General features: G+C 39.7%; 1 protein-coding gene across 6 annotated transcripts in view; it reads right to left on the bottom strand.

The window, feature by feature from the left end:
- The window catches only part of zmp:0000001167 (protein phosphatase 1 regulatory subunit 12A), a 39,728-nt gene extending 29,442 nt beyond the window's left edge, over positions 1 to 10,286 (bottom strand). For 3 of the 6 annotated variants that reach the window (XM_034176352.1, XM_034176350.1, XM_034176347.1), the window contains exon 1: positions 9,954 to 10,229. In XM_034176352.1, the coding sequence (XP_034032243.1) occupies positions 9,954 to 10,229 (276 nt within the window). Of the gene's footprint in view, positions 1 to 9,953 lie in introns of all 6 variants that reach the window. The other 3 variants (XM_034176349.1, XM_034176351.1, XM_034176348.1) reach the window with 2 other exon arrangements.
- Positions 10,287 to 18,168: the final 7,882 nt, after the last annotated feature.

The raw sequence follows: 18,168 nt of genomic DNA on the forward strand, positions 1-18,168 counted from the left end.
GCTATATAAATGAAAATAAATTGAAACTGTTCTGTGCGCACATTACGCACACAGAATCAATCGCATCAGCCGTGATCATCCTGCACAGACAGATGTGTGCGGACAAAGTGTGACACAGGCTTAGTACAAAATTAACTTATTGGAAAGTGATTATGGGTTTCTTTTTGTTCTGTGCACCTCAAAACTACAATGCAGTTCACATTAGAGAAACACATTCATTTTACAGGTTTCAAGAAACTCATCCAGCCTTCACGTGAAAGTGACTTTAAAGTACAGCAATGACAGCAATGATCAGGAGTCACACAAAAAAGTACTTTGTGCTCAGTGTAGAACTATGGTCCACATGTGATGCATGGAGAGGCACTTGTTCTGAACGAAACAAACAACGCAAACCGTTAACTCTTTAAATATGACCAACATTTTAAGTGATTGATTTTTTATTTATTTATTTATTTTTTGTCCACGAGGAGGCAGTGGCGTGTCAGCTGCCGAAACAGCCATCTGTCATAACTTAACACCCAGGTTTCAAACATGCAATACAGAGAAGCAATCGGAACCTACTAAATTTTTTTTTGATCTTGATAAATCTGATTGCATGTGCAAACCTCACCGATTTGCATGTTCAACAACAATAACTTTGTGTATTCAGGTGGACACACCCCAAACTGCATATTCATGAAGGAAAACATATTAAATGGACAATTTTTCACATTGGAAAGACACAACCCTCAGTGGGCACATGAGCAAATCAGCATTTCCTTTTTTGTGGGACCTGTGGTGTTTGCACACATCTCAGTAAGTTGGCCTCTAAATTTTTAAGTGGAACTGGATGAAGGTGTGAATCCAGTACCCCCCCCCCCCCCCCCCCCCCCCCACACCCTTGCATTTACCTCTTGTGGGACTAATATAGCAATATCTTCTCTTAAATGAATGGGACTATACTATGTGAATTACATTAGAATTATATTACAATTGTAGAGTCAATAAGCATAACTTTACATTAATTTTGATGTGCCATTTATGTAAGATTTTCAAACTATAACTGTTTCAAAGTAATTACATGGATTGCTGAAAACATCAATTTGACTTTAGACTGCATATGCACAATCCCTACATGTCTGAACCACTCAGATTTTGGTTGTACTGTCAAAACAAGTCAAAATACAAGAAAATTGGTGAAAGCAGGAAAGTTATCTTAAAATCTGTTATACACACCATTTACCAACAAACAACTCTGTTACTGCCAGTGGTTCTTTGCAGGAGGTGCAACATTAGTTTTAAATGCATTATCAAACAGGCTGTACACGAGAGTCTAAATCCGGTTTCAGAGCAATACACGAGGCCTTTGACTTTCCCACTCGCTTTGTTTTGTCTTGCTATGAAAGTGAAAGTTTCAGCAGGAGTAAGCAGACAATTACAAACATATTTCCCCCCTATCTGCTCCCAGTAACTAAGAGGAAATAAACAACAAACCAGACAGTTCACATGATGCAGATCTAATGGTGAAGCAAGAAATCAATTATTCAAGCATAAAGCCTCAGTCCCACCGAATAATAAGCCATGAATAATGAGCCACGCATGGGTGTGTCAGCAATTATTTGAAGAATGATCCATGTTTTCTTCTATTACGTATCCGTTATGAAGAAGCCTCTATGTGCCTCACATGTGCCAGGTATCAGCCTCTAATGAGCCACAACCGAACTGTCATTTGAGCTGCGTCCAGCCTCAAATGGCTCATGACACCGCATATGATCCACGTGATATGATCCATGCATCACCATGTTAAGGTGACATTGGTGCACGCTTAGCCATGGTTTTGGTCCAAACCTCCAGCTCTCGCACACTTGGTCCCTTTAAAGTTTGGGTTTTCAATTCTTAGCATCCATTCAAGAGGTCACATTTTTTAAACAGTCCAAAAATAGATACGCCAGTACAGTCCGGCTGGTGTGCACCCGGACAGTCACCTCAGAGCTTCCTCTCTCTGGATTTATTTCTTCCGCGGCTTAACAGGCATTTTGACACCGTGATCCAACTTTGAACTCTGTGTTTGTTCGTTAATGTCTGCGAAATCGCTCTTTTGCGTGCGCATTCTGCGTTCTTGGACAGTCGCCTCTGCTCCTTCTCGCTGGCTTCATTTCTTTCGCGGCTTTAATCACACATTTGACACCATGATCCATTGTTTAACTTTGTGTTCATCCGTTATTGACTGGGAAATCACTGTTTTGCGCGCGCTGCCATTCTGCGTTCCTGGACAATCGCCTCTGCGCTCCTTCTCACTGGCTTCCTTTCCATCCACAGCTTTAAACACACATTTGACACCATGGTCCATCGTTTAACTTTGTGTTCAGGTGTTATTGACTGCAAAAATCACTCTTTTTCAAGCTGGCGTTTTGTGTAAATGCTCCTTGAGCACGAGTCATTGCGTCAGCACGCAGCTCATCTGATCCATTATAAGAAGATGTTAAATCTATCATAAACATACTTTGTCCATGGCTATTCGCACGGCAGCCGTGTCCATAACTCTCATTTAGCTATTCGCACGGCAAGACTCTGGTGGCAAAACTTGGAACTATTTGTATAAACAAACATGCTGCATTCAAGATGTCATACCTCCTATAACATTTGTCCGATTTTGATTATTTTTTTTAATTTTATTTAGAAGCTGAAGATGTCTTCTTTACAGTACACTAATTGATTTCATCATACATACAATGAAAAGAGCGTGAAAATGTGAAAATGTCTCACACTTCTAGATCTACAGTCTATATCCCTAAGGATTACACTGGTGCAAAAATGATTTAAATATCATACATCCTGTAAGAAAGAGCTAAGAATAGGCCTACACTGTCTTTTGATACTCTGACACAAGAAGCTTTACCATATACTGCTGTATTACCCGACTTCGCCACCAGGGTCTTGCCGTGCGAATAGCCAAATGAGAGTTATGAACACGGCGGCCGTGCGAATAACCATTTCCACATACTTTTACAGCAGCTCACAAAGAAGGAATGAACATGCAACTGTTTTATCAAGCTATTACAATAAAAAATAGTTACCTTTTAAGCTGTTCCAAAATACATTTTCCATTTCATGGAGCAGGAGAGAGGGACAACAAGGGTCCAGATGAAATGGCTCTCTGTAATTCCAGAAGCAATTAGAGGTGTTTTCAACATCCAAACTGACAGAAAATGATTAATCCTCTTCAAAATAATTATTTTACATACAGCGTTCGGCATACAAAGCAGGTGGGATTGTGTGCAAGAGGGCTGAGCCTGTCCAAAATGTCCTCGTAGCTGCCAGGTGCTCGGATAATGGGCTTTCAGCAGCCTCGTCCTCGCCACAAACATGCCTCTATAATGCTCGTTAGTCTTCGTAGTAACTCTCATACAAACTGCCCCACGCTGTTGTTGCTAAATTTTGAACATTTTGAAATTAGCACCACGCTCAGAGATAAGCCTTGTTAACTGAATATTCTTCCTCTAAGAGCCTCTCAGAGCCATCATTCTCCCACGATAGTTGAGGAAATCCATGCTGCGTGGCTCATTATTCATCCTTCATTAATTTAATTAATGGGGGATGTAGTCTTAAAAAAAAACAGGATTAAGACAGTAATGTCAAAAAAATGCCTCCATCTTTCTATGATAAAAATTACAATGAAACAATGGTAAATAATGACAATAATCAATTGGGTTGCAAGGGTGAAAGTAATGATTTTGCCCAAAACAGAAGACACCATTAGATGCGAGGGAGAACAGTCACCGGGGGGTGTTCAGGAGAGGGCAGGGCCCCCTCTCGAGATTAGGATTTTTTGTTTGTTGCAAAAAATTACCTTAAAATGGTGCATTCGGGGATGCAATTACTAAGCTTTATGTGTGATATTAACAGTCCTTTTATAGCAGTTTAAAAATCAGCATTATTTTATGGAAGACAGAAATATTTACATGAAACACTACATGATGGTTTTATGCCACAATTAAAGAAATGTTTCCTCATTCCAGGTAAACCAGACACTGTCAATTATGAAATATCAATTTCAGTGTAATGAATTCATATTTTCATGGACATTGTATGTTCAAAAGTCTAACTTTCAATAGAACAGTGCCTCATCTCAGCACTTTCAGGAAGCAGAAAGTTTGACCACATTACACCCATTTTGGCATCTCTTCACTGGCTTCCTGTCCCTGTGAGATCAGATTTTAAAGTTCTGCTAGTAACCTATAAAACTGTTCATGGACTGGCATCTCCCTACTTAGCTGAGCTAATTAAACCCTACGTACTAGCCTGGGCTCTGTGTTCTCAGGGTGCAGGACCACTTTGTGTCCCAGGGTCAGTGGTGGGCACAGTTCAGCTAATCCAGTATCAGATAATTATCAAAGCTAATGTTGTTGCTATCGGATTAGCTTTTCAGATAAGTTTTAAAACCATTATCGGACCAATTATCTTCCGATAAATTTAGTTCCGGTAACTTTCAGTTCGATAACATTTTCTTTGCTGGTAATGTTTAACGGTCAAAAACATTTGTAAACTCTAAAATCAAACATTTTAGTCCGTTTGTTGTGTGTTTATAGCCACTGAGCAGACTGGCTCAGTGGCTATAAACATTTGCTGATGGCGTCATCATTAAGCGCAAAACGTGACTGGCCGGTCAACGCAGGGAGCATTGTGGGTAGTGTAGTTCGGGTTCACTTTGGATGTTACAGTGACTTGTCCACTCGGCACAAAAACAAAACAGACTAATTTTAACATTATTTTATTTCTTTGTGGCTGTAATTTAATCGCCAAGATTCAGTGGGGGAGAGGTGCTCTCTTGGCACAGCTGTGTGTACAGAGGGAAGGACTTTTCTTCATGTTTCAACACTGTTTTGGATTTTTAAATAAGACGCTTTATGTAGATTATTTACTCAGATGAATCCCACTGAAACTAACAGGTAAGAATTTATATTTACTACGTGTATTTTACTCTGCCAATCAATGCATTAATGGATGTATTTTGGTTGTTTAAGCCGCAGGGTTCAAAGCATGTGAAAAAAGCGGCAGCTTTTAGCTCGTAAATGATGGTGTATGTAACACTGAGATAAACTGTGACTTCTAATACTGTGTTTTACTGCTTTTGAAAGATGATGACAGTGTTTGGGGGTTTATTTTTTATTTATTAATTTTTCGTGTGTTCTTTGTGTTTGTGATCCTTGAATTTACCCAGCAGCCCCTGCGGCGCTTAAAGTCAAACTGGTTTATCAGAAGCCGACAGTGTAATCTGATGTGGCCGCGTCCAAATTAATACTAATAGTTATCGGTTATCTGTAATAAAAAATTTTTTTTAGCAGTTTATCGTCATAAAAGATAACTTTTCAGTTATCTGATTAATGGTTATCGAAGCTAACTTTTTGGTTAGCTGTGCCCACCACTGCCTAGGGTGAATAAAAAGTCTGCGGGTCATAAAGCTTTCTCTTCTCGTGCCCCTGTTCTGTGAAATGATCTCCCTGTGTCAATAAAACTGTCAGATTCTGTAGAGACTTTCAAGTCCAGACTTAAGACGCACTTATTTTCCCTTTTGTATGGCTAGCATACTGGCATAGTATGTTACTATGCTTTCTACCCTTTTAAATTCATTTTATTAGGAAACGGAGCGGGCTGCGGCCTCAACTTTATCTAAAGTTTGGGTCTTTAGTGAAACTTGGGCCTTTTAGTGAAACATGGGGCTAGTGGCCGACGACCATCTTAGTATTTCTTCTGTTTTTCTTGTGGCTTAATACTGACAAATTATACCTTTTGTTGTCTTTCCGATGCCCGATTCTGTTTTTTTCTCTCTGTTTGAGGTGCAGCTCCATCCAGAGATGGGAGTGGTGTGTACTTCCGCAAACCTCCGTCCTGTGCAAAATTTCCTGTATATTAATTTTGTCAATTGTGTCCATAGCATGGCCCAACAGCCAGATCACAATCAAGGGGTACAGTTTAAGCACATCTTTGTTATATATGCTTTACAATTTAATGTCATGCCAGTGAACGATTTGCATGTGTTCGTTAGTTTCATGGTACTGAAATGAACCACAATGCACAGTTTGGTGAAATTTGCAATGTTCTTTTTAAAATTATGGTGTATTATTAAACAACTAGAAACCATTGTTTTGATGTTATTGTGGTGCTGATTTCATCAAAGTACTACGAAGAATGTATCTTATATGCAGAAAACCTTCGGCAAACAACGTTTAATACTTCTGCAAGTTAAATTTGGTTGTTGGATTGGTAATGTGTGATTTGTATTTTACTTATTGCTGAGAAGCAACGCTGATATGGCCGATTGTTGTATTCATGGTTGCCGTTATGAAATCAATCTTCTTCACATCACTGACAGAAAATGTTCTGTTTTAAAGTAAATATGCATATTTTTCTTAGTGACCATAACACTGTTATTTGATACACAATGACACTTTGATTGATCAAAATACATTTTGTGATTGTTGTCTCAATAAATTCTGGATTTATGTCTGGAGAAACATGAAACTTAATATTTCACAAAAATCAGTGTAGTGTCCGTACACCACTATTTAAATAGTTTAGATTGATCTAGTTTAGCAATTTCTTTAGTAACAACTAAAATTATATTTACATGCAACAACTGATATTTAGTGTAAATCAGCAAGGCTGATTTGGAATTCAGGTTTGCAAAATGTAGTGTGCGTACACAAAGATATTTTGTGCTGCAAGTCTGGTCTACAAACATAGAAACCGGTTGCATTAGAGTTAAAATAAATAATGCAAAGCTCACTTCCATGCTGTAATGTATGTAACATTCAAGTATGTATGAGAAAACATGTTATATTTTCCCTAATAAAGAAACACCACATAATTATATGCTGCCCCCCACCCACACATTCCCCTGCCCTTCACACCCCCAACACACACACACACACACACACACACACACACACACACACACACACACACGTTAAAGATCATTTCAGGGTTGATCAATCCTTCATAATAAATGATACCACTATTGTGAGGCAATATGCCTGTGGTAATGTCCTGTATATTTAGGACGAGTGTTTAACCCTGGGCCCTGTGCATCACAACGTTATCAGTGCTTGAACGTGCATTTGATTGCGGCAGTTCTAAATGAGTTTTAAATGAAAAGCAGTTTTAAATGAACGAAGATTATATTCTATCCACCTAGAAAACATATTAGATATATGCATTACATATTTAAATAACAGCACCTTATTATTTAACAAATGATGAAATTGTAGTGTCCGTACACCACACTTTGACACAAAAAACATGCATTTCGAAATCAGCTCTAGCTTTTCAGGAAGTGAAGCTAATAAAAAGATATTTTGGCATTTATTAGACAACACCTTTAATAATTTTTTCTGAGTGTAAATAATTTAATATAGGAACATGAAATTTCTACCCTTAGTGTACCCCACTGGTACCCCTTGACTGTGATCTGGCTGTAAGCAGAGGGTCACCCCTTTGAGTCTGGTTTGCTTGAGGTTTCCTCCTCAGATCATCATTGGGAGTTTTCTTTACCACTGTCACCTGCGTGCTTGCTCTAGGGGTTGGTAAGGTTAGACCTTACTTGTGTGAAGCGCCTTGAGGCAACTTTGTTGTGATTTGGCGCTATATAAATGAAATGAACGAAAATAAAATAAAAAAATAAACATCTCCTCATATGAAGTTGAGAAGCTTCGCTTTTCCTGAAAAGGCTCTGCAGTGCCAGTGACATCACAGTGCATTTCACAAGTTCAGGAATTTTCAATTTAAAAGTGCAGCAGCCCACAAATAAAACAGTGGGTTTCCATCCCGACCCCCCATCAAACATTTTTTCCCCTCCAGTAAATTTACATGCTTCACAACCATGAAGATTTTTTCCAAAACAGAAATTTGTTTCAAAATGTTGTCCTGTTTGTGTCACCATAATTTACACGTTGTACTGACACCAGTACAACGTGAGTACAGTACAAGGCCTCAGGGAAATCCTGATTCAATTTTAGGATTGTTTGATGCATATAAGGATGAAGTGATCCCCCCACCCCCAACCCCCAGCAGGATTACTCGAAAGTGCTTGAGGATAGACACTTTGCATTTTCATGTAGTTATTGTGGTCACAAAATAAAAGCTTTGGATCTTCATTAATATGCAGTTTTCGGCAAAAAAAAAAAAAAAAAAAAAAAAAAAACTATCACAGAATCTAATCTGCTCATCTATTCCTCAGATGGTCAGGTCAGGACAGGTCTAGGAGCAGGAGCATGTGCTGATACTATGTGTCGTTGTGGCATCTGCCACAAGTTATGGAACCCACAGTATTTAAAATCAAAACGGCAACAATAACAGCATCACCAAAAAACCTCCATCCAGCACCTCATGACTCGATAAAAATCTTCACAGGTGTCTCTCAGCCTCACAGGTCAAACTCCCAGAGGTGGTCTAATTGTTGTATTATGAAATGTTGATCAGAAGACACGTGGACATACTGACAGCCGTAAGAATGACATTATATCCTGAATACTACAGACTGGACACAGCTGCAGGACATGATTTTAACTTTCGAGACTGAGATCTACCTCAGTCTATATGATCTTCGAGGTGTACAAGGTGACCTACCTTTTGGAGAGCATTTAAACAAATCAGATTAACAGATGATTCTGTTGGATGTAGAGCGCAGAAGCAGGTGTAATTCTAATCAAAGTGTTCTGATTTTCTGAGCTGACTCTCTGCAGACTGATTGCTGCAAAGTTTCACTGGGACAGGAAAGTGCAGGAGCGAGCGTCTGTAGCTGCACAGTCCTTCAGGTCGGACTTAAACCACCTAATAGGCTTTGCTTTTGGGCTAAATCAACTAATCACAAAGCTCAGATTGGTCTCCACCCTCCTTCATAATGTGACATAATAAAGTCAACTCAGGTAGTGTTGTGAGGAATTTAAAAAAAGAGACAAAAAACACAGTCAGGGTTGACTGCAGAGAACTGTGTCAAAGGAGGTGTTAAGCTGGATCGCGGATGTGGGTTTTTTGGGGAGGGGGGTGGGGGAGCCCTGAATGAATGAACAGAAGGGGAGTCCTTGTGCACTCTTTGTTACGACTGTGCACATAGAGTCCTTCAGCAGATGATCAAGTGACTCATTGTGGAAATTGCTGTTTGACAACAGCAGCTTGTGCCACTTGAGGAATATTTTCCATTTCTTCATCCGGAATCCCTAAAGTCCAAGCATGGGGAATTGGCTACGAGATCAGAAGGCAAAAAGAAGTGAAGAGGGGCAAAGAGGAGTGAGAGAGAGAGACAGAGAAAGAGAGAGAGTAGTTCAGAAAAGACAGAAAGGTTTTGGATGAAGAGGATGGAAAGTCTGGAGAGTGTGCTGGCCTATATTTAATTCTGGTTGCCTGGCAACCGGTGAGCAACAGGGGAGAAAAGGATGGATGGCAGGAGAGCCACCACACTGAGTGATGGTGGATGGATGAGGGAAGGGAGCATGGCTGGAATGTCCAGGCGTGGAACGTGGTTACTCATTTCATTTGGACAGGTCATAGGAAAACAGCTCCATCACAGTCAGAGAAAACACCGTGCGTCATGACGTCACTGCCTGCACCCGGGCCAGCTGCACCATTCATCAGCGCCCGTGAGCAAGGCAACAAGCAAACAAATAAAGAACAATAAAAAAAGAACAGCCCCTAATTTAAAGTGAAACGCGTGAAGAGTTTGTGAGATGACAGAAGGCCTGTGTGACAGTGATGGTGACCAGAGGAGACCGAGTGCTACTCAGAAATCAAAACTGCATCCAGAGTGACAAATATTCAAACACACAAAACTGCTGACATTAATCACCATCACCTCCGAAAGCGACGACCATCACACACCGCGTCACACTGGAATTACGAGTTATAAGAACTTTGTTAAAAAAGTTTTTACTCCGCCTGTTAAGAAAACCGAGTTTTGTTAGTTTGTTAGAACTTCTTGCCTGATGAAGCGCTGTCAGTCCGTCTATGTTGGCGTGGTTGATGTCAGCTCCCTGCCGGAGCAACGCCGCCACCTCCTCCCGGTCCCCGGCGGAGCAGGCGGCCATAAACACGGCTCCCTGCGCGAACCGCACTATCGGCCGCCGCGTCCCGGAACCAGTCGAAGTTTGACGAGTTTCTGTTCCCGTCTGGTCGGTCTCTGAACCCAACCATCGCTGTAACTGATCCCGCCGTCGCTGTTTGGCAGCTTCGGACCGGGAATGGTCAGTCGCCGCCATCTTCCCTGTCTGTCCCGGACAGATTCAGCTGCTCATCGCGGGACGAACGAAGGGTTTGACTGAGCGCTCCTCAGACTGCGCCCCCTGGTGGACAGAACACAGACACCAACGACATGAAAATCAATGCAAACGTCTGACTGGCATTATGTTGCCTTCAGGGACTTCTCGGAAAATTTGCTTTCAAAATACAGTTTCATATATATATAAACACTTTCCGGATGCACACACACATACATACACACACACACACACACACACACACACACACACACACACACACACACACACACACACACACACACACACACACACACACATATATATACAGTAGTGTTCAGAATAATAGTAGTGTTATGTGACTAAAAGATTAATCCAGGTTTTGAGTATATTTCTTATTGTTACATGGGAAACAAGGTACCATTAGATTCAGTAGATTCTCACAAATCCAACAAGACCAAGCATTCACGATATGCACACTCTTAAGGCTATGGAATTGGGCTATTAGTAAAAAAAGTAGAAAAGGGGGTGTTCATAATAATAGTAGCATCTGCTGTTGACGCTACAAAACTTAGGTCAAGTTAGAAAGATATTCACAGATTCGAAGTTCACGGCTCAATAGATCTTAAGAGAAACGTTGTAGAAAGACAAACACCACTAGTTTCTAACCTCAGGAAGGTAGACAACGAGCTACAACCTTATTTTTATCCATATGAGCCGTCCTCTGAGCTGAAAAAAAATAACGGGCAGGCGGCAGAGAAACGGAAGCTTAGGGACCGTCTACAAAGTGCATACATGGAAAAAAAAGACACCAGAAAATTATTGAATAAATCATTGTAATAAGGAGTGATATCACCAAATTCACTGCACACATCAGTGGGGTCAGACTGATTATACTACAGAGCTCAGTTTGGAAAAATGCCATTATAAAAACTTTGCAGAATTTTTTATTTTTAAAATTGTTAATAGCATCAAAGTCACAAGGTGTGGTGTCACCAAATTCACTGCAAACAACAGCCATGTCCTGTTGATTATACTACAACACTCAGTTTGGGAAAAAGTCATTTTTATAAATTTTGGAGAATTTTTTATTGTTTAAATCTTCAATAGCATCAAAGTCATAAGGTGTAGTGACACAAAATTTACTGCACACAACAAGGGTGTCCTGCTGATTATACTACAACACTCACTTTGGAAAAAAGTAATTTTTAAAAATTTTGGAGAATTTTTGATTGTTTAAATTTTCAATAGCATCAAAGTCATGAGGTGTAGTGACACAAAATTTACTGCACACAACAATGGTGTCCTGCTAATTATACTACAACACTCACTTTGGGAAAAAGTCATTTTTAAAAATTTTGGAGAGTTTTTTTATTGTTTAAATTTTCAATAGGATCAAAGTCACAAGATGTGGTGTCACCAAATTCACTGCATACAACAGCCATGTCCTGTTGATTATACTACAGCACTCAGTTTGGGAAAAAGTAATTTTTAAAAATTTTTGGAGAATTTTTGATTGTTTTATTTTCAATAGCATCAAAGTCATAAGGTGTAGTGACACAATATTTACTGCACATAACAGTGGTGTCCTGCTGATTATACTACAACACTCACTTTTAGAAAAAGTCATTTTCAAAAATTTTGGAGAATTTTTTATTGTTTAAATTTTCAATAGCATCAAAGTCATGAGGTGTAGTGACACAAAATTTACTGCACACAACAGTGGTGTCCTGCTGATTATACTACAACACTCACTTTTGGAAAAAGTAATTTTAAAATTTTTTTGTGCAGTAAATTTTGTGTCACTACACCTTATGCCTTTGATGCTATTGAAAATATAAGCAATCAAAAATTCTCCAGTAATTTTTTAAAATGACTTTTTCCCAAAGTGAGTGTTGTAGTATAATCGGCAGGACACCACTATTGTGTGCAGTAAATTTTGTGTCACTACACCTTATGACTTTGATGCTATTGAAAATATAAACAATCAAAAATTCTCCAGTAATTTTTTAAAATGACTTTTTCCCAAAGTGAGTGTTGTAGTATAGTCGGCAGGACACCACTGTTGTGTGCAGTAAATTTTGTGTCACTACACCTTATGACTTCGATGCTATTGAAAATTTAAACAATCAAAAATTCTACAAAATTTTTTTTAAATTACTTTTTCCCAAACTGAGTGCTGTAGTATAATCATCAGGACACCACTGTTGTGTGCAGTGAATTTGGAGACACCACACCTTATGACTTTGATGCTATTGAAAATTTAAACAATCAAAAATTCTCCAAAATTTTTGAAAATGACTTTTTTCCAAAGTGAGTGTTGTAGTATAATCAGCAGGACACGGCTGTTGTGTGCAGTGAATTTGGCGACACCGCACCTTATGACTTTGATACTATTGAAAATTTAAACAATCAAAAATTCTCCAAATTTTTTTAAAATGACTTTTTTCCAAAGTGAGTGTTGTAGTATAATCAGCAGGACACCACTGTTGTGTGCAGTAAATTTTGTGTCACTACACCTTATTACTTTGATGCTATTGAAAATTTAAACAATCAAAAATTCTCCAAATTTTTTTAAAATGACTTTTTCCCAAAGTGAGTGTTGTAGTATAATCAGCAGGACACTACTGTTGTGTGCAGTAAATTTAGTGTCACTACACCTTATGACTTTGATGCTATTGAAAATATAATCAATGAAAAATTCTCCAAAATGTTTTAAAATGACTTTTTTCCCAAACTGAGTGCACTGGTATAATCAACAGGACACGGCTGTTGTTTGCAGTGAATCTGGTGACACCACATCTTGTGCCTTTGATGCTATTAAAAATTTAAAAAATAAAAAAGTCTGCAAAGTTTTTCATAATGGCATTTTTCCAAACTGAGCTCTGTAGTATAATCAGCAGGACCCCACTGATGTGTGCAGTGAATTTGGTGATATCACTCCTTATTACAATGATTTATTCAATAATTTTCTGGTGTCTTTTTTTTTTCCATGTATGCACTTTGTAGATGGTCCCTAAGCTTCCGTTTCTCTGCCGCCTGCCCGTTATTTTTTTCAGCTCAGAGGACGGCTCATATGGATAAAAATAAGGTTGTAGCTCGTTGTCTACCTTCCTGAGGTTAGAAACTAGTGGTGTTTGTCTTTCTACAACGTTTCTCTTCAGATCTATTGAGCCGTGAACTTCGAATCTGTGAATATCTTTCTAACTTTACCTAAGTCGCTAACAACTCAAAACTATTATGTTCAAACTGCTTTTTTAGCAATCCTGTGAATCACTAAACTAGTATTTAGTTGTATAACCACAGTTTTTCATGATTTCTTCACATCTGCGAGGCATTAAGTTTGTTTGTTTGGAACCAGGATTTTGCTTGTTTACTAGTGTGCTTGGGGTCATTGTTTTGTTAAAACACCCATTTCAAGGGCATGTCATCTTCAGCATAAGGCAACATGACCTCTTCAAGTATTTTGACATATCCACACTGATCCATGATACCTGGTATGCGATATAGAGGTCTATTAGAAAAGTATCCGACCTTATTATTTTTTTCAAAAACCATATGGATTTGAATCACGTGTGATTGCGTCAGACAAGCTTGAACCCTCGTGCGCATGCGTCAGTTTTTCCACGCCTGTCGGTTGCGTCATTCGCCTGTGAGCAGGCTTTGAGTGAGGAGTGGTCCAGCCCCCTCGTCGTTGTTTCATTGCCAGGAAATGGCGGAATGATTTGGGCTTTTTTTCCATCAGAATTTTTTCAGAAACTGTTAGAGACTGGCAGCTGGAAACCATTAGAAAAATTTATCTGGCTTTCGGTGAAAATGTTACGGGCTTGGTAGAGAATAAGGAGTGTTACTGTCGCTTTAAGGACGGCCCCTAGCGGCTGTGGGGCGCACCGCGCTCTGAAGCTGCCATCGACAGGCTGAGCGACCATTTCATTTCTAAACAGATGGCTGTCTGGATCCGTGACCATTGTGTGCCATTTCTCTGGTTATCACAAGAGCTGGACATCAACCATTTTCCGGCAGATTTCACTTTTAACAAGAGATTTTGTCATGGAAAGCCGAGCGGGGGCTTCGCGTGTCACGATGGATTCGCTACTGGAGCGAGACAAAACCACCTCTGTTTTGGTCTCACAGGACGGCTTTGAGATGGCGTTCAGACAGCTGTTGGTGGTTTTTCCATCGAGTGATTATCCGAGAAATTGTGGATGTGCCTGGACATGCCAGAACATGTCCCGTGAGGCTTCATCACGGCGTTGCTTTGCGCCATGCGGCACCGCCGCGACGTGCGAAGCCTCCGCTCCTCTTTCCATGACAAAAACTCCTGTAACAGTGGAATGTGCCGTTCATTTCCAAACTGAACGCTGTGTTTTATCCGGGACGTCATCTGACTAGCACAGGAACTGTGAAAAGACGTGGACATCAGCACTTTTTCGGCACATTGAGATAGACGTGCGGAGGAATTGCCGCGCACTAACACAGAATATACAGAAGCTATATATCGTTGTTCGGCCAAAACCTCGGTGTTAAATTGGCAATAAATCGTTGATATAAATTATTTGTGTAAGGTTGATTCCATGCATTGTCTTGAGCACCATTTCAATGAATTCAGTTTGTATACCTATGTGCAAGTTTACTGAACTTGCAATCATTCTAAGTGATGTGCGTGTGTGCATTGATACCACATTTTTTAGGGGAGGTGATGGTCTAGTGGTTAAGGTGTTGGGCTTGAGTCCAGAAGATCATGGGTTCAAATCCCCACCTGACTGGAAAATCACTAAGGGCCCTTGGGCAAGGCCTTTAATCCCCTATTGCTCCGGGTGTGTAGTGGGCGCCTTGTATGGCAGCACCCTGACATCGGGGTGAATGTGAGGCATAATTGCAAAGTGCTTTGAGTGTCTGATGCAGATGGAAAAGCGCTATATAAATGCAGTCCATTTACCATTTAATTTTACCATTTAGAGGAGCACGGGTGACATAAACATATACCTTGGTATTTATATAAAGCAATTTACTATATATTGTTCATTTTGATGACATTTTGTGGAGCCCCTCCAACTTTTACCCCTGCCCTCTCCTCAGCCCCCCAACAAAAATTTCCTGGTGCTGCCACTGCTTTAGGTACGAATTATGATTTCCTAAAAGGATGAAAATGGCATCAGCTGAAGAAAACGAATTAGAACTGACAAAGCAAATGGAAAAATACAAAAGTTACATAATTCAAAAACTAGTGAAGAAAAACATGAGTTCAAGCAGGATGAAAGAGAAAGGGCATCCAGGCTGAGGAAAGAAAAGGCTAATCCAAGAAGTGCTGGACAAACGACATCCTTTATGTGAAAGATGATGTAACAAAAATATTTCATATAAAGAGGTTTTAACATGATAATATTAGTTTTATATATATATATATATATATATATATATATATATATATGTGTGTGTGTGTGTGTGTGTGTGTGTCCATAGTGACAGTAATCATATAATCTTTATATTCTAGCATGTGTGATCCAATATGACTATTAATAGTAAGGTTTGCATGTATTATGACATACCTATGTGAATGTATCACAAATAATGCAAACTTCAGAACAATCGGTGAGGTATCTGGGCTTACACAGGGTTGAATATCTGGGAGGGACTCCCAGTAGAGCCATTGCTTCTTTGCATTAAAAGGAGCCAGCTGAGGGCATCTACTTCCTCTGCTTGTCACCCTAGGGAAGTGTTCCAGGCACATCCAACTGGGGGGAGACCCTGAGGAAGACCTAGGATATGCATGCTTGAGGGATTAAACCTCCCAGCTGGCTTGGTAGCACCTCAGCATCCACCAGAAAGAGTTAGAGGACTTGGCAGATAGGGAAGTGTGGGTTGGGCTGCTTGTTCTTCAGGCCATCGGGACTTGGACCCCGATAAGCGGCAGAAAATGAATGAATGTATAAATATATGTACTAAATTTAAAGGAACACTTTTTAATCAGAGTACAGCATCAAGTCAGTTTAACTTCTGGAATATTGAGCTGATCAGTCAAGTAGCAGAGGGGCTTATTAATCAGTTTCAGCTACTTTGGTGATAATGAAATTAAGAACAGGGGCACAAGAGGAGCAACCATGAAATGACACCCCAAAACAGAATTGTTTTACAGGTCGAGACCACTGACACTTATTACTCATCTTTTCTCACTGATTTTTTTTTACTAGTTTTGGCTGGTAGCATGGTGTAGTACTTGGACCCTTCACAGATTACACAGGTAGTCTAGTTCCTCCAGAATGGCACATCAACACATGCCATGGCCTAAAGGTTTTGCGGTGTCTCCAGCACAGTTTCAAGAGCATGGAGGAGATGCCAGGAGACAGGCAGTTACTCTAGTAAAGCTGGACAGGGCTGTAAAATTTCCTTAACCCATCAGCAGGATCGGTATCTGCTCCTTTGTGCAAGAAGGAACAGGATGAGCACTGCCAGAGCTCCACAAAATGACCTCCAGCAGGCCACTGGTGTGAATGTCTCTGACCCAAACAATCAGAAAAAGACTTCTTGATGGTGACCTGAGGGCCCAGTGTTCTGCAGTTAGTCCTGTGCTGACTGGCCGGCATCATGGAGCTGGAATGGCATTTGCCATAGAACACCAGAACTGGCAGGTCCACCACTGGAGTCCTGTGCTTTTCACAGGTTCAACCTGAGCACGTGACAGACGTGAAAGGGTCTTGAGACACTGTGGAGAACGTTATACTGCCTGTAACGTCATTAGTGCAGCAAATAACTGAAACAATACTTCACAGGGTGATACAAGCACCAAATCCATCACAAATTCTCCTTATTGCGCTTTTGAAAAAACCGACGGGCCACTTGAATTTTCAGTAGGCGGCCACATAGGGGTCAATTGAAGAATTACACATGGGTTAAAATATAAAAATGCTCCAATCATATTGAAAACTATACCACATTATTTGTCTGATCATAAAGATTCCTAAAAGGTATAGTTTGGACTATCTATGACGGAATGTTATAGAGTTATGGGGTAAAACCCTTAAGAATGGTGACAAAGGTCAATTTCAGTTTGTACAGGGGTTAAAAGTTGCTCCAATTTTTGTGGTGCCAATTGTTGACTGAGCTACTTGGATTAATAAATGGAATAGTTTTGACTGTGCTGAATGCTTGGTCTCTAAAGTTAAGGTTAAATAATGTTGACGACCATTGGATTCTATGACATCTGACATATGTTACCCCGTAACGTGATAACTAAGCATGATACATGGTGCAAACTATTCCTTTTTGAAACCCTATTAAATCAACCAATAATTTGCATCACCTTTGAACAAAATTGGAGCAACTCTAACTTTTGACCCTTGTACAAACTGAAACTGAACTTTGTCACCATTCTTGTTGTTTTTACCCCATAACTCTATAGAATTCAGTCATAGATAGTCTAAACTTTACCTTTTGGAATCTTTACAATCAGACAAATAATGTGGTATAATTTTCAATATGACTGGAGCATTTTTATATTTTGACCCCTATGTAATTCTTCAATTGACCCCTACGTGGCCGCCTACTGAAAATTCAAGTGACCCGTCGGTTTTTTCAAAAGGGTAATATCTAAGGTGTACTTTTGCCAAATTTTGTGCTTGTATCACCATTTGAAGGATTCCTCTGTAAATATTCTGTTGTCTGCTGCACTACATTCAGTACACACACACACACACACATTTTGTTGTATTAAGTCATGATTTTGATATCTAATGTTGGGACTATGAAACTGGATCCAATCAGTCTTAAATAATCTTCGTCACAGTACACAATGTAACTCTGGGCATTAACTAATCTTTAATTTGTGTTTAACTTTCATCAGTGTATGTCCTGAAACTTACAAATCTGTACACCAGGGCTCCATACAGATGCCACCGGAACGTCTTGTTTTTAAAAATAATATTAACATTTTTATTCACGCTAT

Source organism: Thalassophryne amazonica, chromosome 8, assembly GCF_902500255.1.
Source record: "Thalassophryne amazonica chromosome 8, fThaAma1.1, whole genome shotgun sequence".
In the NCBI taxonomy this organism is placed as follows: domain Eukaryota; kingdom Metazoa; phylum Chordata; class Actinopteri; order Batrachoidiformes; family Batrachoididae; genus Thalassophryne; species Thalassophryne amazonica.